At 40.9% G+C, this 23,860-nt stretch overlaps 1 protein-coding gene across 5 annotated transcripts in view; it reads left to right on the forward strand.

Moving 5' to 3' along the window:
- Positions 1-710: 710 nt before the first annotated feature.
- The window catches only part of CAPRIN1 (cell cycle associated protein 1), a 32,169-nt gene continuing 9,019 nt past the window's right edge, over positions 711-23,860 (forward strand). Inside the window, exons 1-10 of one of the 5 annotated variants that reach the window (XM_042815026.1) lie at positions 712-820; positions 1,122-1,321; positions 10,543-10,605; positions 12,426-12,512; positions 14,748-14,986; positions 15,104-15,186; positions 17,078-17,215; positions 18,516-18,568; positions 18,655-18,741; positions 22,913-23,068. In XM_042815026.1, the coding sequence (XP_042670960.1) occupies positions 1,124-1,321; positions 10,543-10,605; positions 12,426-12,512; positions 14,748-14,986; positions 15,104-15,186; positions 17,078-17,215; positions 18,516-18,568; positions 18,655-18,741; positions 22,913-23,068 (1,104 nt within the window). In that variant the 5' untranslated portion in view covers positions 712-820; positions 1,122-1,123. Of the gene's footprint in view, positions 821-1,076; positions 1,322-10,542; positions 10,606-12,425; positions 12,513-14,747; positions 14,987-15,103; positions 15,187-17,077; positions 17,216-18,515; positions 18,569-18,654; positions 18,742-22,912; positions 23,069-23,860 lie in introns of those variants that run through there. The other 4 variants (XM_042815028.1, XM_042815029.1, XM_042815030.1 and 1 more) reach the window with 4 other exon arrangements.

Below are 23,860 nucleotides of genomic sequence, written 5' to 3' on the forward strand. Positions count from 1 at the left end.
GGGCCTTGTGTTCCTAGTTCTGCGTCCATTAACTCTACGACTACCATGGGATAAACGCGTTCCCAATGTCACCTAGGTTCCAGCCTGCTCCGTGTTGTTTTCCTGCTGCCTTAATGGGGAGGCACAGAAAGACAGCATTTCACTTCTGCTACCCAAGTCATCACCACTCCTAGGCATGGAAGGTTCAGCAAGCAGCTGTCAGCTCTGGTCGCAGAGGTTTATTAAATGCACGCATCGCACTGAGGAACGGAGAAGGATTAAATATGCACCCAAATCTGAAAAAGAGTACTGCTTCCAGCGGCCGGAACGCGGCGCGCCACGCACCGCCACAAAGACGTGTCTCCAGGGCACCAGCAGCGTTCAGAGCCACGCTACCGCTGGGAGATGGCAGAACACATTCCCCAGCGGGCACCCGATATTCCGCGGGGCTCAACCCTGCCGTACGACACGGCCGCTAATGGCGGGTGGGAACCTCGCCCCGCCCCGCTATTGTGTCTGGCGCTGAGGCGCCCGGCGCACGCCTGAAGGACCCGAGCGAGAGGAGCCGAAGGGCAGCGGCGCGGCTGGAAGGCGCCTCCTCCGCCCTCGCGGCGGGCTCAGGCGTTCTCCGCGGGCACTCGCGTATGGCGAGGACCCCGCGTCGCTCGCTCCCGCGCCGCCTGCCTTACGCGCTCGCGTGCGCGCTCTCGCTCTCTCCCATAGTAGCGCTGTGCGGAGGTGGAAGGAGCGGCGCGGGGCCGGAGTCGGCTGAGGCGGTCATTCCTCTAGCGAGAGCGCGGCGCACCGAGTTCCCCCCTCCCCCGGGCCACTCAGGCACACGGTGAGGGGGGCGGCGAGGCCCTCCGGACACCGGCGGGGTGGGGAGGGAGGGGGGGCGGTGGAAATGGCCACGCTCGGGGAATGACCGTCGGAGGGGCGAGCGCCGGCGCGAGGCCGCCCGTCACGTGACCGGCCCGCGCGCGCCCGGGGCCGAGTCAGCGGGACGGGGGCGCGCGCGCGACCGGCAGGTGCGGCCGGCGCGCGTCTGTCCTGGGCGTGGGGAAGCGGCAGTGCGCGCGTCCGCCCTCCCGCGTGTCCCCTCCGGCGGCCCGTTCTCCTCACGCGCGCTCTCTCCCGCGTAGAGATGCCCTCGGCTACCAACAGCACCATGGCGAGCAGCGGCAGCGGGAAGGCGGGCCCCGGCGGCAACGAGCAGGCCCCGGCGGCGGCGGCGTCGGCCCCGCAGGCGTCGGGAGGCAGCATCACCTCGGTTCAGACCGAGGCCATGAAGCAGATCTTGGGAGTGATCGACAAAAAGCTCCGCAACCTCGAGAAGAAAAAGGTGCTCCTTCTCTCTTCCTGCTCCCCCCAAAGCCAGCCGTCCCCATTGAGGTCGCGGGCCCCTCGTGCTCTCCGCCGGGCGGCCGCCGCGTTCCCGCAGCCTGCCGCCTCAGGGGACACCGAGCCGGCCGGGCGCCGTCCGTTCCTCGGGCCGAGCCGCGTGCCCCCGGCCCCACTCCGGGCGCCCGCGGCCGCTCGGGTTGTTCCCGGTGTCGCCCCCAGGGGCCGCCCGCTGGAAGGTTCCAGAAGGGCGAGCCGTGTTCTACCGGCCTTTCCCCTTCCTCTTTCGGGGGTCCCCCAGCCCCCTCCGCGGGCCGTCCCTTCGCCGGGCAGCGCTCGGCCCCTCGGAGCGAACGCGGCTGTTCCCCGCGGGCCGGGTGCCGAAGGCGGGCGCGGATGGGCGCTTCTCCGCCGCGGCCCGCGGCCCCCTCCCTCCCGGCGAGCCCCCCGGCGGCGCGGCCCCCTCCCCCTTCCGCCTTTTGTTCGTCGCGGCGGGGCTCGGCCCGGCCGCGCTGCGGGAGGGCCGCCGTTCCCATCCGCGCTGCGGCCCCGCGCCCCGCCGGCGGCGCTTCCCCCGTCCGCTCCGCGCGGCCGAGTCGTGGGACCGGAGCGCCGCGTCCCCCCAAGCCGCGCACATGGAAGCGGGAGCTAACATGGCGGCGGCGAGGCCGCCTAAGCCTCCCCAGCGGAACTGCATTGTGCCAGCTGCCCGCACAAAGCCGGGCCGCCCCGCCCGCGGCTCTTCACTTCGCCCCGCTCTCGCCCCTCGGGAGTCCCGGGTCAGCTGAGAGCGGCCTTTGGGCGGTTATTTATAGAAAGAACCGCCGCTAAATCCTTGATCCTGGGAGGGTTCGGGTTTGTGACAGAGACGAGATGATGCCGTGTTTAGTGGGCATTTACACGGCACCCTTCCGTGCTTAGCGCTGTGGGATGCGGGAAGGGGTTCCCCTTCAGTAGGGGGACTTTCAGTAGGACACTGAAAGTGCAGATGTACTGGGAAACACAGCATCGCCAAACTAAAATTTGGGAGCGCTCGGATAGAATTTCAGGTCTGTGCTGAAGCCCTAAATCTGTTTTAGCTCTTAAGAGTTAACAAGCACAGTTACACTTCAGTTTTTTAACCAACGTTTTAGGTTCTAGTAGTCAAGACAGGTATCCTAAAGAAGGCCAAAACATTAGCCCTTCCAGGTGAGTTGTGAATGAAGTACATAAATCTGTGTATGCAGTGGTTTCTTTTTTCTCACTTAAAAAAATACAATGTTGGATCTTCCTGCTGTTTAAAAAACAAAGAGAAAGGTGCTGGGAGCTTTTAGATAAGCTTAGAATTAAAGGATCGCTTCTTGACCCTTGTCTGAATACTGTTGTGTATAGCTGGGACAAAACATCTTCCTTAAATGTGCTCATGTGTACAACTGTGTGCCTGCAGAAGAACACTGGCCCTCATCTTGAGAAAGAACACAAGTCTTTCAGTGCTATCTCAAATGATTCTGGTAAGATGGTTTGAAATGATGGTATCCAACATACACTATGTAGTATGGTACTAAAATACAGGAAAAAGACAGGAAAAGAGTTTTCTATGGTGCTGAAAATGAGTATTTTTAAATTAGAAAGCCTTCTGATCAATTCTGTATGTGGAAGAAATGAAGCAGACAAGCACACTGTTACTGGTGTGCAAGTCAGCTTTCCTTTCCAGTGGCGTTTTTATTTACCTTTTCAAATAAATAATTCACACCTAATTTACACTTGGCTTGTCCATTCCCCTCTGTTTGAATGGGCCTTCTGGAGTGCTTCTGTAGTACCTGAAGTTAAAAGGGTGTGTGGAAGGTGCTTATTTCAGTGGAGCAGAGTGAAAATTAGTGTTATTGCTCATTAACGACCTGGTTCTTGTTATATTTTGTGCCTGTGGCTGCTGTCATCGTGTTTTTATCATTACAGTGTCTTAGCAGCTGACTGCAGGGAAAGTACCTTTTTTTTAATCTGGAATAGTAATTCCATTAAAATTACTTAGAGCATCTCTTCGGGAGAATCAGTGCTCTGCCTTCCTTCTTCCCCCTATTGATCGTTATGTATTAAATAAGAGTTACTGATTTGTGGGCTTGAGCCTGTCCTTTAGTTGGGAAACCAACAGTTCTTCAGTAGATCAGCATTCTTTCAATGAAGAGAACGTTAAATGTGTAACTTCCTGTACACATGGACTTAAGTATTTTTACTGTATTAATAAGTTTACTGAGCGTATGGGAACTGTTGAGTCAGGCCTGAACCACTGATTGATCACCTGCAGCAATGACTGGGTCAGCTGTGGGAGCACAGGTGAAGGTAACTCAGGTGTGTGACCAGAAGGTTCCACCTCTCCTAGACCCCATGTAAGGGCTGAGTGCCCCTGGGGACAGATCTTTTTCTGGAGATCTCTCCTTTTTGGAGTTTTCTACTGTGAGCCTAGGATATAGGTGAGCATTTCTTCCTTGATTGTTTCTTACCACAATAATCTTTCCAACTGTAAGAGCTGCAAAGTACCATCCTAACTGCACTACTCTTCCAACTGTACACCAAAATACATGAATGAATTTTCATTGAGATTTTTAACCATCCAGAAAGTAAAATCATGCTGGATAATGTCCATTTGGGAACAAGAGGGAAAATTGTGTAAATCACCCAGAAAATACCTGCTTAGCTGAACATGCAGTCGTTTGTCAGCAGCCGATTACAAGGGCTGGAAGAGAGGTTGCTTTTCACTGGAACAAGCTTCCCAGGGAGGTGGTGGAGTCTCCTTCTCTGGAGATGTTCAAGACCTGCCTGGATGCCTACCTGTGTGACCTGCTGTAGGGAACCTGCTTTGGCAGGGGGGTTGGACTGGATGATCTCTGGAGGTCCCTTCCAACCCCTACAATTCTGTGAATCTGTGATTAAGGGCTCCACTTTTGAGAGCAGTTATAAAATTATATCTGACTGAGACATGCTTCTAGTAGACGAAGGCTAAGAAATGCTGATTAACTCTTAAATGGTATCTGCCACTTTTAGTTAAGTAAAGGTCATTCCTTATGAGAGAACTCAAGGTTTGAAGTGAACTTTGTCGTGTTCCATTTTAAGCTCTGAGCACAAAATCACATGGCCAGCAGAATACAGTATAGAACTCATAATGTTGCTGAGTTTTGTACTATTTTGAATGTCTCTGAGTGTGTTGGAAATAGTATGGTGTTACGGTTTTATGTTCTTCTCTTAGAAGTTATCTTATTACTTCAAACAAGTCTGGCTTAGTTCAAAGGGAATTAAGAGAAAACTGAATTGCTGTTTATAAATGTATGTGAAAATACAGTCTGAAAATGTCTGTGTTTTCTTCATCTCCTTGTATTTGGAAATGGTAGGAATGCTATCCTGGTTTTTTTTCCTTATTTTATTAGATGAGTAGATCCTTTCCAAATTAAGCTGATTGAATATAGATCAAACCCATGTCTTGTTACAATGGGGAATGAAAAAACAAAGAGCCTAATGATTTCAGCTCACAAAAATGATTTTTAAAACCAACTATTCTCTAAAAGGGACAAAATCTCTCATTGCTAACATGTTTTAAGATACGGGCAGGTGATCACAAAGATTATTCTTGGGGAACTGCAGATACGAAGTATGTTAGCTTAAAGTATTTGATGTGACCTGGCCTTGGTGTATTTGTCAAAATGGGGCATTTTAGCTTTCATTGGTACCATAAGACACTGTTGCTTTATCAGCTTGTCTCTGAAAACGTGTAATCCTGATGGGGTTGAAAAATTTAGACTGTAACTATTACCCAGCTGCTGTTGCAGTGAAAATTCGTGTGTATTCAGGTTGTTCTGACCTAAGAGACAGCTGTCCTCCCCATTCAGTAAAATGTTGGATTAGCAGGTAGCAGCCTATAGTAAAAGCTGAAATGAGTTTTCTATTCCTGTAGATGCAGCCAGTGATAGCAGGAAAGTGCCATGTTCCAAGTTGCCTGTTAGCTGCCTTAGTGCTTTTGTACCATTATGTGGGCCACTTGGATGTTCAAGGACATCTTGTGTCTCTGCAGAACCCCTCTCCTTGTGAAGCTTGGTTCTACCAATAGTTTGCCCCCTGAGTGGGCTGTTCTGTTTTGTGGCAACAGGTCAGCACTAGGGCTAGTCTGGATGTGCAGCCTGTGTGGGTCCTGTCCTGTTAAAATGAACGTAATTGTGTCCCCATTGCCAGCACGGCACAAGTGTCTTCTCTGCAATCTCTGTGGCAGTGGAAGCATGCAGGATACGTTGCTGATTGCTGCAGCTATTATGGGCTGTCGCTGTTGCACACTGTTCTCTAAAGAAGGAATCGTCACCTCCTCTTTCTCCCTTTCTTCACCCACACATGTAAGTTGATTCTTCTGGAATGCTGATCTAGAAGTTACTGAAAAACAAGTGCTGCTTCAGAAAGGTCCTGTTGCCATCTGCGCTGGATGAAGTATGAGGCTAGTTCAAATTTATCTTTGGAGATGAGACGTGATTTTGAAAGCGAGGGCTTGTAAAACTGTTTGAAGCTGCATGTTGGAAGTCTGAAACGTTCACTGAAACCTCAGGCTGAAGCAGCTTTTGGGAACTTCTGTTAGGTGTGTGTATGCGTAGTATAAGCTGTACCAAGATAGAGAACTGGGTTGGTTTTTTTTTTTTTTGAGAGTGAGAGAGATTTTGTATTTCCTCATTTGATTCTTTATACTCTTTAAGTATTTAACCTTTTTGATTTTTTTTTTTCCCCATTTTGTTGAGAAAATAGACTTAAATTTTTTTCTTTTTTGAACAGATTTTTCAGGGACGTTAAGATGTGTGACTGCAGAGATGATGGTAGAGGAGAAACAAATTATAATGTGCAAATATAAAACATGTGAATAAACTTGTATTTTGTAGCTTGTTTTCTTTTTTTTTTTTTTTTTTTTCAACTGAACACACAGGAATTGATTTGGATTATATTAATTGCTTAATACGTGTTTAAAGAAAACTTGGCAGTGTTTGAGAATTCAGAAAACAGACTTGAAATAATTCTCTCTACCTTTTCTTTGCTTGTAGTGAAGTGCCTGTTACAGAGTTTGCTTCAGTAGGTTGGAGTTCACCCTTTTCCACACTGCAGCTTTTCGTATACGGTTGTGCTGATATAACTAGCATAAATGATATTGCTGAGAGTACCTGGTTAAATATAGTGCCTCCTTGCTCCTGGCCTCCACCCTTTTTAAGGGTTATTTTTAATCAGATCGTTCCAACGATCCAGTTTATAGGATAGCACTGTAAATGACTCTTAATAGCACAGCTGAGTAGTCAGGCTCTTTTCAAACCAGTATTGATTTTGAAACTAATACCACGTATCTGCACCTTTTTTCACTTTGCTCTGACATTTAGAGGAGGTAATGAGTGAATGGGTTTCCTCTCACCTGAACATGAGAGGAAAGCATCTGTTGCCATAGTAAAGAAAATCAATTTTGTTTCCTGCTAAAATAAGATGTAGGGCATACTTAAACAGTTGACACCACCATCTCCCTGTCTTCTCTCTGCATGGACATGTGGCCTGTATGTAGTGCTTTTCTCCTAGGGAAGTCTGAAATACTTCAAGAATCTCAGTGGAAAAAGAGCTGAAGTGTGGTGGCTTTCTGTCTGCAGATCTGGGGTCTTGTGGCTCACAAACTGTTTAATGGGCAATTTATATGCTCACTTTGCCACTTGGTATTTTTTCTGCTGGTTTATACTAGCTTTTATACTTCAGCATGAGTGAAGTTGCAGAAGAGAGGTAAAGTTAAGAAAATCCCTTCTTCTTGCAAACGCTGCAGTAGGTTGTGAAGTGGGAGTTTTACTGCAGTTATTTTACAGCACTAATGCTGCTGTTAGCTTGCTGTTAGTTCACAGTACTGATTAAAAGCATTGTGCTTCCTTAGGCTTCTGTAACATAACATTTTGATCTTATAGTTTCTTGAGCATGATAGAAAATTGCATGTTATTACAGAGATTTCAAGCACCAAATAAGCAACCAAACACGTTTGATTCTCCTCTGCATTGCAGCTGAAAGAGCTTTCCTTCTTTTGCTTTTACAGTTCCAGTATGGATGCACTTAGCATAGAAAAAGAGAAGTAACTCTTCAATTCTTAGGAATAGACAAATTACCCTTTGTTTTTTCATTTGATACTACCATGGAATGGAAACCATATAAACAAAATACTTATGTTTAGACTTAAAATATTTGGCCGTTGAAGAAGAACTTGTGTTCTTAATCTGAAGATAATAGCAAAACACATCATGTAAGTTTTTGGCAGCATAGTTTTGCAGTATGTTCAACGAAACTTTTCTAAGCAGTGTTATTCATATAATGGCTTGGAAGAGACCTTAAAGATAATTTAATTCCAGCCCCCTGCCATGGGCAGGGCTGCAGCCCACCAGATGAGGCTGCCCAGGGCTCTGTCCAACCTGGTCTTGAGCACCTCCAGGGATGGGGCATCCACAGCTTCTCTGGGCAAACTGTTCCAGCACCTCACCATTTTCTAAGTAGAAAATTTCCTTCTAACTTCCAAATTGCTTCTCTTTTAGTTCAGAGCCATTCCCCTTGTCCTGTTGCTATCAGACTGCATAAAAATTCAGTCTCTCTCATGCTTATAAGCGTGAGGAAGCATGGAAATACTGGAAGGCTGCATTGAGGTTTTTACCAGAGCCCTCTCTATGCTGAACAATCCCAGCTCCCTCAGCTTTTCTTCATAGGAGATTTGTTCCAGCTCTCTAGTTGCATTTACGGCCCTCCTCTGGACTTACTTGCTCCAACAGCATTGTATCGTTCCTGTCCTTGGGACCCCAGGATGCCCCAGGTCGTTCTGTGGAGAGCTGCTCTCAAGATAGCCACAATCTGGGATTGCCCCAATCCAGGCGTAGTAGTACCTTGTGCTTGTCCTTTCTGAACCTTGTTAGGTTCATGTGGGCCCACTTTTCAAGTCAGTCCAGGTCCCTGTGGATGGCCTGACTTCTGTCTGTTGTATTAGCTGTACAACTCTGATGTCATCAGCAAACTTACTAAGGATGTACTCAGTCTCACTGTCGATGCCTTTGATAAAGGTATTGAAGAGCACTGGTCCCAAAACAGGCCCCTGGGAACATTGCTTGTGACCAGTCTCCACTTGGACATTGAGCTGTTGACCACAGCCCTCTGATAGCAACCATCCAACCAGTTCTTTATCTGCCAAACAGTTTAGCCTTCAAATCCATATCCCTGCAATTTAGTGATAAGGATTTGTTGAACCGTATCAAAGGCTTTTCAGGATTCCAGGTAGATTCTTCAGGAGCTTGGTGCTCAGTCCTGTTGGTGTTACCTTTGATGGTTTATGGGTTTGTGCTGGAAACTGCATCACCCACATTGTTCGGGTTTTTTTTATGTGTTTTGTAGACACTCCTTTTACCCTCTTACATTAGCAGTCCAGTTTACTGTGCAGCCTCACAAACAATTGTATCACTGTAACTGAGGGAATGGTAAACAGAAGCATGGAAGTAAGTGGTTTGAGTAGGAACCTCTTGAAATTGGTCTGTGAAGCCAGCTTAGTGCAGGATGCAAGCAGCCTTAAGCAGGGGAAGATTTGGTTAACCTGACTCTGTCCTTGGGCATTGGAATGTTTGAGCTCTTTACATTGCTTTTTTAATTCTTCTCAGCTCAGCTGGTATCTCTAAAATCATGGAAACTACTTCTCTACTTCTTGTCCAGCTGGATTTTCATCTGTTTTAATACAAGGTAGTTTGTGTGAGAATTGAATTTCCTTGTTTCCTGATGTGGTGGATTTCCAATACGCTGAATGCTTTTCAGGACAATTCTGTTGATGTATTTCCAACTGTGGCTGCTGCATTTAGCAGCTTTTTTACAGTGCTAGCGTCTGTATCCAGCATGAAATTCCCTGTAATACGTTGTTGGAGCTCAGGAAGCTCTTATTTCTTGGACTTACAGCATTACTGGCTCCGATGTGCTGAAAGGCAAAGTAGTTAAATCTAATGGGTAGAATTTTCACATAATTTTTTTTTTTTGTCTCCAGGTGACACCGAAAGGACCAGGTCACATCAGTGTGTTTTTGTGTTTGACCAAGTGATGCTGAACATCAAATAAATAAGCTTTGCCGTTCAGCTCTTCATAGTCCATTCTGAGAGGTCTGGTGCTGAGCAGAGGGGGTGAATTAGCTAGAAACACGCTAGTAAAATATTTTGACTGACATATCACTAAGTAAAATTAGTAGTTCAAGCAAAACAAAAACCCACACATAAGCCACCCCCACCAAAACAAACAAGTAAGAACCAAAAAACCCCCATGTCCCTCAGTGATAAGTATAAACTAAAGCTACGGTTATATGAGGGTTTTAATTCTTCTGTGTTCAAAAAGAAGTTAGCCTGCTCTCATTTTCATATTTTTTTGTTTTTTTTATACTAGATCAGAAAGATAATGAGTAAGGATCATTTTAAGGCTTTTAATAAGCACAAGGCAAGCTTCATAAAATTATGATCAGTTGTGATATGTAGGAATGGTGGAAACTTAGAGATCTGTATGTAGGTTTTTCATACAGACTTTGCTTCCTGCCTAAGACCCTTACAATTCAGCCTATAGTCGTTTATGTCATTTTGGGCCTGCATAAGCTATACCTGCTCTTGACTACTCTCAGTGTTTTGCACAGTTTTGTATTTAAGCAGATTAGAGACTTGGTCCTGCTGGAAATTAAGCTAATGATTGTGAAGTGTCTTCCCTTAGGAAGAAATCTTCTTCATGCCTTTGAATAGAAATGTTTTATTGCTATTAACATGATCTATGTTGATGGGCGTTCCTGCGCTATCTTAACCGGTACAAGTGTAAAGATTAAGGTTTGAATCTTAGTAACAGTGGCTTTTTCCTCTCCAGTCATGTTTGTATTATTGTGGCTCAGGACTCTCTTCAGCTCTGTAATTAGCAATGAAGGAAGTGTGCTGTCAACATTCTCCACGTTAGGAAAAACCTGTCCTTGCTTGGAAACTAAGACCATTCATGAAGATACATTGCTGTAACCTAAGTAAGAGTTGTAAATACTTTCCTAAGAGACAAATATTTTCATTTTTAACCCAGAAGGTGAATTTTCTTGGGTACTATTTCTACATGACAGTTGCATGTTTGTGTAATATGCTACAGTCTGTATTTACTGTAATATGATTTTGTTAGCAGAAACAGAAAAAGCAGTAACCTTTTGTAAATAGGATTTTTCTTCCATTTCAGAGCAAACTTGATGACTACCAGGAACGAATGAACAAGGGAGAACGTCTAAATCAAGATCAACTGGTAAAAAGAAAAAAACAACTAGATCTCTCTTAATGTTTGGTGATGTTGGGGGAGGGAAGGGATGAATTTCACTTCGGCTTGTTAAAAGCTAGATTTTTAAGACTTTAGTCTTGACCTCTGTTTCTTATTGCCTGGAAGATCTCGGTTTTTCTGTTCATAAGAAGCTGAAGGAATCTGTAGAGGAATTTGTCACAATGCTTTGTTACGCTTGCTGAGGTTGGGTTGTGAGCAGGCTGTGGTGAAAAATGGCTTCTGTTGTAATCTAGTACTGTTGAAAGAGCTGAACAGTATCTTTGGGGTTCCCTGGACATCATTCTTTTCTTCTTAGAAAATGTGCCCAGGGAGAACTTAAAGAGCTCAGTCATTTGATCACACTTACCTTAGAAATAAGCAGCCTAGTTAGAGGTTTTGCTTACACTGAGTTCTGCAGGGGAGCTGTAACTTGGTAAACTGGGTTTGCTATCTATAATGTCTATGTATGTGTGTGTATATCTCTATGTATCTGAAAAAAATGTTCTGGCTGTTAAAGTAGGAGGTTGTAGAGCTCAGCTTAACAGCTATATTCCAGTTGTAATAAATATGAAGCAAGTATCAAATTCAGATGTATTATGCAAACATGTGAATTGATATTAGAGATTGCTTGAGTCAGCAATATTTTGTTGATTATTTTCAGCATGGAGAAGACTAAAAAAAATGTACTCAATAGCAGTTGTAGCTGTTCATGTTACAGAAATCAGTTACTCCCCTTGTTCCATCTTTTCATCTATTTAGTGTCAGCTAATCACTTTGGTTCTTCTTTGCCCATTAATTGACTTGTGAAATATCATCAGTTGATGTATTTTTATTTTTTGAATGGCAATATTGTGAAAATAAGCCATGAGAAGTTTTCTGTTTGAGCAGGGAGGATAACTGAAATTTCACCTTCAGAAGAGAAACTCCAGAGTTAAATTTAATAAGGAGCAGAGTCTGACTACAGCACTTCAGAACCGTGAAATTGTGTTTGAGTAGAGAAATTCTGAAAGCTCACTGCATCTTTTGCTTCAATAAATAGCTAAGGATGATGAATTTTGCAAATCAGCTAATAAGTTTCTTACTTGTATTGCAAACAGAAATAGCTGGAGATGTAAAAAACCAAAGCAGTTCATGTTCTTTGCTTTTCAAAGGAAGTAACATTTTCTTCTGGCTTGTTTGTTCCTACCAAGAACGTTTCCATTCTTGAATTAATCTCACCAGAAGCGTAATGTAATTTGACTCTGTCATTACTACAAAATAAGGGAGTTAAGGTGTATGGATTGCTTTGGTGGTAGAAGATAAACTGTAAAACAGAATATAAAATATAAAAATCTGTGGACAGGGGAACATTACTATGTATATGTATGTATGTATACTGATTTGATTGCATTGCATTAATTCTCAGACCCTTATCTCAAGCAGGATTGACTTGTCAAATTATTCTTCTCCCATCCCCTTGGCCAGCCTGCCTGTTAGGTTTTTTTCCTCAGAAGCTGTCTAAAACTGGACATTAAACTAGTGTGTCATGCTACTCAGTGTGTCAGCATATTCATGCTTATGTTTCAGTGTACTTGCTAAGAAACAGCAGGCTCTAAAGACATACAAGTCCTGCACAAGTCCTTTCCATATTTTGGCCAGTGAGAGTTTAAAATTTAACGTTGCTGCAGTCTGTTTAGAGATGGTTACTTGTGCAGCTGTGTCTCACTTAGAAATTGAAAGTGCAGCAAGTAGATTTTTGGAAGCATGTATTTTGTTCTCTTTCTGATTGGTTGCTTTTTTTCTTTTTTTTTTTTCTTCTTCTTTTTAAGGACGCAGTGTCAAAATACCAGGAAGTGACAAATAATCTGGAATTTGCTAAAGAACTGCAGAGGAGCTTTATGGCACTGAGCCAAGATGTAAGTAAAGTGGTCCAGTGTGGGCTTTCAGCTGCTGTTTGTGGCACTTGGGATTTAAATTGTCTTTCACCAACACTGGATGCAGCAGCCTCTATTACAGAAGGTGAAATGCTCATTATATGTATGTTTGATTACTTTCTCTTAATGTTGTACTAGCTTGTGACACGTTTCCTCAAAACCACTCCTAGATGTCTTCTGAAGCACTGCCTGAAGATACAGGAACAAAAATATAGTGGTAATATCCTGACAGGAGAGACATTTTTAAGACACTGATTACTGGGCAGGCCTGTCATACAACACCATAGTCTGCTGCTTACTGCCATAAGTAATTCTTTTTTTCCTGAAAGAAAAGAGGGATTTCACAGGCCTGCTTCTCTGGCAAGTGGTTGAATGTTTTTATTTCCTTATGTTACTGTAGCTTGTCATGCTTCAGCAACTGAAAGTATTGCAGTACCTTTTTCAAGATTTTTCCTGTCTTAGTAATTGCAAATACAATCAGAAACTACGATATGGGACAAGTTTCAAGACTAAAATATTTTTTGTAAATTATAAGATAACTGAATACTGCATAAAATAGAGTCTTTGAAACTGCTGCTATGTCTGGGTTGTAAAATGACAGTGTGATCAAGAATAAGTTCTAAAATTCCAAGAAGACAATTCCAGTTATATGAGCAGCTTTTCTCTTTTCACTCTCTTCAAAAGAGACAGTTCAGGCCTATTCAGTATCGTTTCAAGGAAGAATTAATGCAGGTGCAAACAGAAATCATAATGCATCCCACATGAGTGGAAGATTGTACATGTAGGTAGATTTGATGAGTTACAGAAAGAGCAGTAACACTCTGTTAAAATTCATTAGGTCACCAATGTGAAACCAGTCTGCTGCATTAACAAGTGTGTTCAATTTAGGAACAAGCTGTGTGACAATTTCAAGGACAGTCAGCCCCCTGACATTATAGGCTGCTTTCTATATTTTGGTTTGCTTGGAAGCATGTAAGCCAAGCCTTTTTTTTTTTGCTTTTCTTGCATCAGGTTTCTGTGTATGTTCATGGAACGTTAGTAACAAAGAGCTTTCTTCCTCCAACAAGTATGTCCTGAAATGTTTCCTGGTCAGCTGAGTGCTAACAGAAAGAGAGACTCCAGGAACAACAAGTTAATCTTTGCTTTAAAGCTTGCTTGCAATTGTTTCAGATTAGAAACAACGTAGATGCTTCGGAGTGAGAGAGTTACTATTGCGAGTTATGTTTTTTGGAAAAGAAGGTTAAATTTTTGTGTAGTTGGGATGAGAACAAGTTCAATTTTGGAGGCTAGAACAAAGAATAAAAATGAAAGAAATGTCCTGTGGGCTCAGACTAGTAAGGCATTTCAACCAGTGTTGTGACAGCAGTTGTAGAGGATATGATACAGATTACATAACAAAAGTTATCTGTTCCTGCTAGTGTTCATCATCCTCAAACTGAGAATGCTGGAGAGTTGATTCCTTCCTGTTCCCTTTAGTATTTGTGAACCTTTTATCTAAGAATTTGTTGTAATGCTGTTCTTAAACTTGCTGATAATAGTCTCCCCAGCCTTCAAGGCAAAACATTCCATGAGCTCCCTCTCATGATTACTTTTATTTATCTGTTTTAAGTTGACCTCCAGCTGGTTCCAGCGAATGCCTTGTACTGACTGTAATGGGAAATGGTGAATGTTAGTGTTATCTGCTGACCTTTGTGGCCTTTAAAACAAAACAAAAAATCTGGATCACTTTTACACCTCCAAATTGTGAAGCCTGAACTTGGGCTGTAAATAGCTGTAATGCTTGTTTAAAAGGTACCTTGTTTTGTGCATTTGTTTACTTTCATCTAGATCAAAATCATTTAGACGTTATGGAAGAATTCATAAAGGAAGCAGATAACATTAATCTGAGCTTGTTTCACACAGCTCCTTCACATCTGAAACTTTATACATTGGGGCTGTACTTGCTTGACTGAACTTCTTAGAAGTCATGCAGAGAAACACAGATTTCAGATAAGAATATAATCAAAATCCAATGTAGTGTAAGGTTTGTGGCATTGATTCTAAAATTTGGCTTAATTTGCAGGCTTTTGACTTTGCTCGAAAGATAATTTTCATGCTTCACTGATATTCTGCTGTAACGTTAGATTGATAAGTAGTGAGTTGGCATCCATCCTTACTATAAATACAATAAAATACATTTCCAACCTGTTTTTTAAATCCCTTTTTGATTCTGAACAGATCCAGAAAACAATAAAGAAGACAGCTCGCAGGGAGCAGCTGATGCGAGAAGAGGCTGAGCAGAAGCGTTTAAAGACCGTGCTGGAGCTGCAGTTTATTTTGGACAAGCTGGGTGACGATGAAGTGCGCACTGACTTGAAACAAGGATCAAATGGAGTGCCGGTACTGACAGAGGAGGAACTGACAATGCTGGATGAATTCTACAAGCTAGTTTACCCTGAAAGAGACATGAACATGAGGTAGGCTTTTAGGAAAGTACTTTCCTATATAACTGTCATTTAGTTAATGATATTTATTTGCTTTGTGATTAAATTACCACAAGCTTAGTAAGAAATTAACCCTTATTAATTTTTAAGGTTGAATGAGCAGTATGAGCAAGCATCTGTTCACCTGTGGGACTTACTGGAAGGGAAGGAAAAACCTGTTTGTGGAACAACCTGTAAGTATAGTCTGTTTGAAAGAGCGCGCTGAATTTGTGCTTGACCTAAATTACAGTGTCTGATGTAGAACAGTTCTGATAGTTAAATGTCTTTCCAGCGTTTTATAGTTGCTGCTTTTTTCTCAAACACAGCCTGGACTGTATTGGAATGGCTCACTGAAGTACAAACTGTGTGTACGGGATTTTTTTCGCTGACGCAGCATTGCTCAGTATTTAAGCGTAGTCCGTTCCTACTGTTTCAGCAGGATTTAACTGCTGTTGATGCTTTGTAGCAATTCTTTGTTTTCTGGAAACATTTGTATGGACCAGGAGCTTAGACAGCAACATGATCTAATATATAAACTGGCATGACCTTATTTAGTGTGATGTGTGACTCTCCCCTGTCCCTTCCTACAAAAACACTTCATTTTTATTTCTGACCTAATTTTAAACAATTAACTGTAAATTGATGCATGATTATTTGTTTTCTTGCATGAATGTCAATTTCCACAAATACTTAGCTTTTAACATTATAACGTTATATATTAAGAAAATGGCTGTGTTAGACAGTTACCTATTTCTTTTGAAGTCTCTTAACTGGAAGGTTGGAGGGAAGATTGTCCTTCTTAGTTAAAACTGCTTTTCTCATTTGCTTTTTAAAACTCCAATAATTGAAATTCTTGCTGTGCTGCAGCAATTTTAAGCTGTTGGAAGAGTTTTTGTTTGCAGTGATCTACCTTACTTTACTGAGGAATGATACACAGAATATTATAAATATTTTGGCTTTAATCATTAAGACGTTGCTTATTAGTGTCAGAACAGGAAACCTCAAACCATTTACACATTTAAAATGAAATCTTATGGGAAGATACCAGTTTTTTTTGTTTGTTTGTTTTTTGTTTCGTTTTTTTCAGTTAATACAAATCTTTGAGACTTAAAGTTATTGTAAAACAAATGGTGTTGGATCACAGTGAGAGCCAGTAGATGTGTAGTATTTCTTTTTGCGAGAGAAAATAAAGAAGATGTATGGGAGCAGTTTTTATGAGAGAGATGATGGTTGTGCCTTGGAAGCCTGGTTGTTTTCTTAGTGGATGTTAAGAAGTTAGGCTGGGTATTATATGGATATCAGGATGAACTTTTACTGATGTCATGGGCAATATTAATGCATTTCTGTGTTCTTCTATGTGTATTGATTCATACGGTGATAATAATCACTTGCAGGGTATACATTGTGAATCTTCTGAGTCTGTTGCTTTGTTTTTTAATCTATTTTTGGGGCCTAGACAGTAGGTGTTGCTGCCTTTCCAGTATGGCTGTAACAAATTTGTTCTAGGCTAAGATGCTGCTGCATTCATATGGGGCACTGAGTGCAATGAAGGCTTGTTCTTGTTTCACTTGCAAAGCCTGTTCTGAGTCACTTACCTCAAGGGAAGAATCTTTGTGATGATGGTACCCATGTAAATTAGTACTGACTGTAGTTTGAAAATTAACTTGTAGTAAGGTTTCTTAATTAGGAAAGAAGTGGGGTTGAAACTTCAGTGAGTTCCTAAAACTTTTCAGAGTCAAAACTAAACAACCAGAGATTTTTGAAATAGTAGTAAAAGTATACTTGAATTTGAAAACCTTACACTAATTTCAAAGTGTTTCATTACTCTTCTGAAGGGTGTTGCATATTCTTCTCTTTGCCCTTTCAGATTTTTGTCTGAATTAAAGCAGATAGTATGTTTATTGAATATGGCCTAGTAATACAGATGGTAGTTCTGTAACAGTAGTGTCTGTGGACAGGCAGGAATGTCTTCCTAGTGAAAGGGCAGTAAAATGTACTTGGGATCTTCGGGAAGAAAAGGAAATGTGTAGGATAAGGATTAGAGTTAGAGTTCAGTGGCTGTTAATTTTTAACTTCTTTTCTCAGATAAAGCCCTAAAAGAGGTTGTTGAACGTATTCTTCAAACTAGCTACTTTGATAGCACCCATAACCATCAGAACGGATTATGTGAGGAAGAAGAGGCAGCACCCACACCTGCAGTAGAAGACACTGTAGCAGAAGGTGGTAAGAATGTGAAGATCCACTGTTTTCTGTCATGTTTCTGCCGTACTGTCAAGTCTCTTTGGATTCATCAGACTAATTAAATTGCAAATGTGATTTTATGTACTGTGTGTTTTGAATAGAAATGTAATTACTGGATTATCAGCTATACAAACAGCTGGGCAATATATATAGGGACAGTCAACCACTTGTTAGACCCTGTCCTGAGACTGAGAAAAGAAGAACAGAGCAGTGTTTCAGAAGAGTTCTGTAAGGGTTACTCTTGTTAGCTACTGTTCTGGAAGGACCATAATCCCTTCTAACGATCACACTGTTAAATGTCCTCAGTTATGCATGAGAAAAGGCTGGCTATTGTAGCTGTGGAGCATCAGCTGAATGGAGAAACAAAGTCACTTGGTAGGATTTCTTTTTGAACACATCCTTCAGCATTTGTCCAGTATGTCACTTGCTGAAAGAACCACCAAAGCCAAAATGAAATGATTTAGAAGCAGTTTTGTGCAGATGAAAATCATTTCCAACATCTCTCCTATTTTTTTTCCTGCTGCACTTACACTTTACAAACTCTCAGAACATTTTGTTTGCAGTATTGAAACTGTTGAAGATCTAAGTACTAGCTGCTGGAGCCTTTCCATTTTGCTGTAATTCCATCACTTAGTCCCTTTTTTAGAAGGGAGAAGTATTTGAAGTAGGGTATGTTTACATGCAAGGAATTTGAAAATGTGGTTCCATACTTGAAGAAAAGATTCCTGCCTTTTTTTTTGTTTGTTTGTTTTTGCCCTTTTGAATATGCTGTGGAGTAATAAATTTTGGAGGTAGCAGAATGTAATTCTTCATAGTAAAAGTTTTACATGAGTTGTTATGTTTTGTTTTGTTAATTATTTTCAAAACTTCAGAAATCTTTGGTAGTGCTTAGTTCTCTGTTCTGACATTATTTTCTTCCTTCTGAGAAAGATGTTTCTTATTTTATCTGCCTTTTATCATTAGGTTTGTTTCTGAGCCTAGCAGATACTTAACTATAGAAATTATGTTGAGGCTCTAATTTTAGATCTAATCAGAATCCTATCTGCCTAAAGGTGTGTGATGAAGCAACTCTTTCCTTGTTGTGTAGCAGACTTCTAATATTAGGTATTAACATAAGTCAAGTGTAAATGTGTGTCTGTTCATTCTTACACCTAGCCCTTCTTCCTTCTACTGGCTGTCTTCATGTCTTCAGAGTATGTTTTTGGTCTTGTAAATCTAGTCTGTAATGTCTTGTGGGTTGTTGTTTGTTTTCCTTCGCATAAATGGTCTGTTTTTCTCACAGAACCTGATCCAGCAGAAGAATTCACTGAACCTACTGAAGTTGAATCAACTGAGGTATTACTCACTAGAAAGATTGTCATTTTATGCAGCTTTAATGCCACTTACTTTTACTTTCATACCCTTTCTCATTTTTATTTTAGTATGTAAACAGACAATTCATGGCAGAGACTCAGTTCAGCAGTAGTGAGAAGGAACAGGTAGATGAGTGGACAGTTGAAACGGTTGAGGTAAGATCTTGTGTACTGCAGGTAAAATTGTAATCCCTGTTTCCGCTGACTCACAGTTCATGATGAGTTACAGTATTTCATCCTCTCTCCCTTAACATGTATAAAAGTATATATTTAAATAGGCTTGAAATGACTACTCACTCTTCAATTGTATGTTTAGCTCAGGAGTAACTAAAATAAAAACAATGCAGCCTGGCTAAGTCTGTGCAGATCTTGCTTTGTTCAGTAGTGGCATGTGGGGAAAATGCAGGGTAAAGGTTTGGACTTAAAAAGACTTACAGTTTTTTTTTTTTTGGAAGAGTTTTTTTGTTTGTTCTTCGAAGATGACTTTTGTGCCAATGTAGAACGTGAGCGTATCTGCTTATCTGCTGACAGCTTGGAGTAGTTGTGTTCCATTGAGCAGCTCCATAAAGATCAAGCGGAAAAATAATAGCTCAGTTAATAGCTACTCCAAATTGCATATACATGTATTATAGCATTAAAATACACCTGTATGTACATTTCTGCTTTCAAGAAACACAGTACTTAATATGTTTAACTCACTGCTACTTGGCAGTTGAATGATTGTTTTGTGATTTTTCTGGTACGTGCTGTTGGGATCTTAGTTCAGTGATTCAGGCTCTAGACTCAGCTATGCGTACGAGTTGGCTGTTCTGTTGTATGGAGATCTGTGTCCTTTATGCATTGAAGAATCATGGGATCACTGAAATGGTTGGCGTATTGGACCTTGGTTTGTATGCATCTGTTAGGACCAAATATCAGCAATGCCTTTCAGATGCTGAAGATGTATTTTTTGAGTCACCATAGTTTTCTCAGCAGCAAATTCCAGAAGGTCACTTTTAAGGAATCTCTTCCTTGGTGCCTTTAGATTCTTAAAGTGTTGGAGTGGAATAAAGTATTCATCATCTCTTCAAATGATGGAAAAAAAAAAGGTGTTATTTTGACATAATCTATTCTGCCTGATTTTACACTGTATTAATGAAACTTACGTCTAATGGTGTTGTAGACCAGAGAGATTTAATAATACTATAATAATACTACTACACTAATAATAGGATGGATGTGAACCTCCTGTAACTAACTTGGCCACATACGTGGAAGATTTTAGTAGTACCTTCTCACACTCTTCTATTCTTGCTCTTAAACATACTCTACATTACCACTGCTGTTGAATACAGTTCAAGAAACCTCTTGAAAACTAGAGAAATCTTTCAGAAAGAACCATTCTAGGGATGTCAGATTGTGGTATTCATAGGAGACACAGTAGTTTAATATTGAAGCCTGACTGGCTTCAGTCTGTCTTGAGGCATAATCACATCTGTGTTTATACCAAGTGTGCAGTGTAGTTTAGAGGTTTTCTATAGCCCTTAAGGTAAGTAGTGTGGATAAAGACGTGAGAGTATAGGAATTGTCATTGTGACTGAAACTTGGAGTACTTCCTTGAGCTCTTCAAATATTAAGACTGTATTACACAGTAATAATAAACATCATAAATTTAATCTTTCTGTGGTATACTTTCCAGTTTGAGAGGTGACAATATCTGACATGATGTGGACCTTCCATAAGTTCTAAATTAAAGAATTTGTTTTTGAATTCTCAGAAGTTTACTTTTCTTTGGATGTCTTCTACTGGTGACAGTGGTTTTTTCATTCTGTGATTTTTTTTTTTTTTTTTTTCCTTCTCCTCTCTTTTGCAATAAGTACCCAAATCTGTGTATTCTAATACGTAAGTTATTTGAGGTTTAAAATGTGGAATGTTGGGTGGAGGTGTGTGTATTGTGGGTAAATCTAGAAACTGTCCCGTAACTAACAAAAGAGATGTCGTTTGAGTTGGTTTGTGGTCTAAATGAGCTTCTGTTCTTTCATCTCCTTTTGTCCTTTGTTGCCCCCCTTCATCACCTCAGTTAGTTCTGCCTACTGAATAGCTTGTCATAGAGTTTGAGTCAAACACTACTGCACTGGAGAAATTCAGTTTCTTGATGCTCTCTCTACCCTAGGATGAAGGGAGATAAGCGGCTGGGTGGTAATTTGGTTTTTTTTTTTTTTTTTCTAATAATAATGGTTCTTTTTAAATTAATGATCCTTATGTTTGAGTAGTTTTCATGCAGCAGACTGCGTTTAAGTAGCTATTAACTTTAGAGCTACAGCCTGTATATTGGCAGCTTAATAAGCAAAATTTAATATATATTTTTAAAGTTTAGTTTATTAGGTTTGTCCGGCTGTTATGCTTATAATAGGGTAAAGTACTTGGTAGTATTAGTAAGACTAAATGAGCAGGTTCCTTTAAGATTTGAAAGAAGGTGGAAAATACTAAGTGTCTTCTGTAGTTACGGCTGCATTATTTGTGAAAAAGTAAAACAGATAAAATTGTTCCTATTCTGTGTTTTTTATTATTGCAACGGCTGTTTTTTTCATGAAGATATGAAATGCTTTTGAGTGATTTGGACTATATAAATTGAGTGATAACATTTTCTAGTAGTAATTACATTGGTGGTGAGTAGCTGCTAGTTTTCCTCCTGGGTTCCATCTAGTCATCTGGTTGGCTTTTTTCCTTTTTCATTTTAAAGCTTTGTAATATGAAAAGACCATGTATGTACTGTAGATAACATTTTCAAAAATACTTTTTTCATTAATGGGGCTTTTTTTACTTGGCAGTAGTCCATAATTTGCAGTTGGGGGTTGATAGTGTAATAGACTGGAGCTGTCATGCTGGTTTTCCAGTGTTGACAGCCTTAGGATATACTTCCATGGGAATTCTCCAAAGAGTTTCTCGTTGTATGGCTAAAAGTAGAGAGCTCAGTATGAAGGGACTCACAAAGAAGACTGCAGAGTTGTAGCTGGCTTTTACAGTTGTCAAAAGATTTCTTTTTTTTTAATCACAGGCTGTTAGGGATTTGGTAAAGAGAAGATCCACTGCAGTTTGTCAGATGCTTACAAAAAGTGTGCAAAATGTAGCCATGAGAACCATGCGTGTCTGAGCAAGGGATGGTGGTGCTGGAAGATGTGTGAGATTTCTTTGAGAAGGTTTCAAAAAATAAATTCTGGGCTATGAGAGTGGATTGAGGAAGCTCAAGTTTAAAGTTCAGACCAGTGATAATAGGACAGGTCTTGTGCCTCACCGTGACTGCTGCACAAAATGTCTTCTGAAAGTCTTGTGAGAATCCAGCTGTTAGGTAAATCTAATTGTTTTGAATTTCTAGATGCATATATGTTAATTTAAATCCTGTTCTATCGTAAGTTTTAGCTTTGTTTGTATGTTTAGAAGATGATTATTAGTTAAACTCATGGGAGTAAAGAAGCAGTAGACAAGTTCTTGACGATATCTTCTAAAAGGATATTTGTTGATGTGAACACAGATTGCAAATGGTGCTTCTGTATTATGGGAGTTACCTAGAAAGCAAAACTGGTCAGAAAAGCAGAACTGTTACAACTTGTGCACTTCAATCAGCCTTGTAACAATCTGTTTTTAAACTACTTGATGATGGCTGTGTTTGCAGGCTCATACTCAGCTTTCCTGGTTGCTCTGTTATCTTCAGTATGGTGGTATTTGAAAGCTTCTAGCTGTTTGTCTTCTTTGTTTACATTTGACTGGTAAATGCTGTCTGCCGTCCTGTTTAAGGAAGTTCTTACCATTTTCAGTCTCTGAGCTTTCTTCACTGCTGGGAGTTGTACTGCTTCAGGGCTTCTCTTGCGGTGTTTCCACCAGATGATGCAGCCTGGTGTTCTCTGAGACCATAAATTAGATTAGCCAGGGTAATGCTTGAGAAAGACATAGGCATGGACTTGCAAGTTCAGACTCTGTTTATGTTTACTAAAAAGGTGTAAGAAAATAATTGCGTTTCACGTGTCGATATTTCTGAATCTTGCTTTTCTCTGACTTTCTTTGAACTTCCAAGATAACTGATATTGTTAAATCCCATGCTAAAAAATGCTTATCTATAATATTGTAACAGTGCTAATGAATCTGTTTAATGAGGAAAAGATGGGAAGCAAATAAGATGCCGTCTAAGCTTTCAAACCTTACTAATTGCACAGATTACTTCTGTTGGAGAATAACACTTTTCTATAAGAACACTATAGTAACTGTGTCCATAGTGAATAAATGTTTCTTGTACTACTGACTTAACGTTTTATTAAGCTGAAATTTCAGTTAGTTGTTTGTTTCTTACTAGGTTGTAAATTCACTGCAGCAACAAACACAAGCTACATCTCCTCCAGTTCCTGAACCTCATACACTCACTACTGTGGCTCAGGCAGATCCTCTTGTTAGAAGACAGAGAGTACAGGACCTCATGGCCCAGATGCAGGGTCCATATAACTTCATGCAGGTATGGTGAAGCTCCTGTGGTATTCACAAGTGAAAAAACAAAATAGCTCCTTCTGTCTGGCTTCTAGTTATTTGAAGAGCCTGGTGTAGGTTAACTGAAAAATACAATGGTCTTACCTTACAGTACTGTATGGCAGTGTCTCAAAAGTCCCACACCCGTATTACTGTTGAAGTGCAGTGAAAATGCTATTAAGCTTTTCATTTTTTGTCCTCAATAGAGAGGGTGAAAAGCTGTGGACATAGGAGTAGGTACTGTATTGTGCTTAAGTGAGACAGCTATAAAATAGCCTTTCTTTAAGCAAGCTTAAAATTTTGCATTATGAAATAATTCTGCCAAACTTTGGATAGTTTTTTGAAGGCTTTCTAAAACAAGAAGGTTTCCTGAAGTTTCTAGCATTTTAGACTCTGAAATTGTAACCAACTAGAAATGCATTGGGAATTAAGTGAACGTATAAGTGAATGTATCAGGAAAAGCTTATCTTTTTACTCCATAAAGGAGGGGAGTAATCAACAGATGAGGCATATAGGTAAGTTGGGTAGGTTTTTGGTTTGTGTTTTGTTTTGTTTTTTTTTTCCTACAAAGTGAAAATGCTAATTTTGAGTAAAGAATAAAGAACCAGATCATCTCCTATTCTTCCTGCCTCCATTTGTTATTTTGTGAAATGAGCTCTATTTATGTATGTGGGCTGAATTCTCATTTTGATAAATACTTTTGGAGTTCTTAGTATCTTAATGTAAAATATATGGCAAAACTGGCTATTGCTTAACTGTGAGCCTAGGCTTCCTTTATTGT

This window comes from Centrocercus urophasianus, unplaced genomic scaffold, assembly GCF_019232065.1.
Source record: "Centrocercus urophasianus isolate 14NV4802_14NV808 unplaced genomic scaffold, USGS_Curo_1.0 seq_14, whole genome shotgun sequence".
NCBI classification, from domain to species: Eukaryota; Metazoa; Chordata; class Aves; order Galliformes; family Phasianidae; genus Centrocercus; species Centrocercus urophasianus.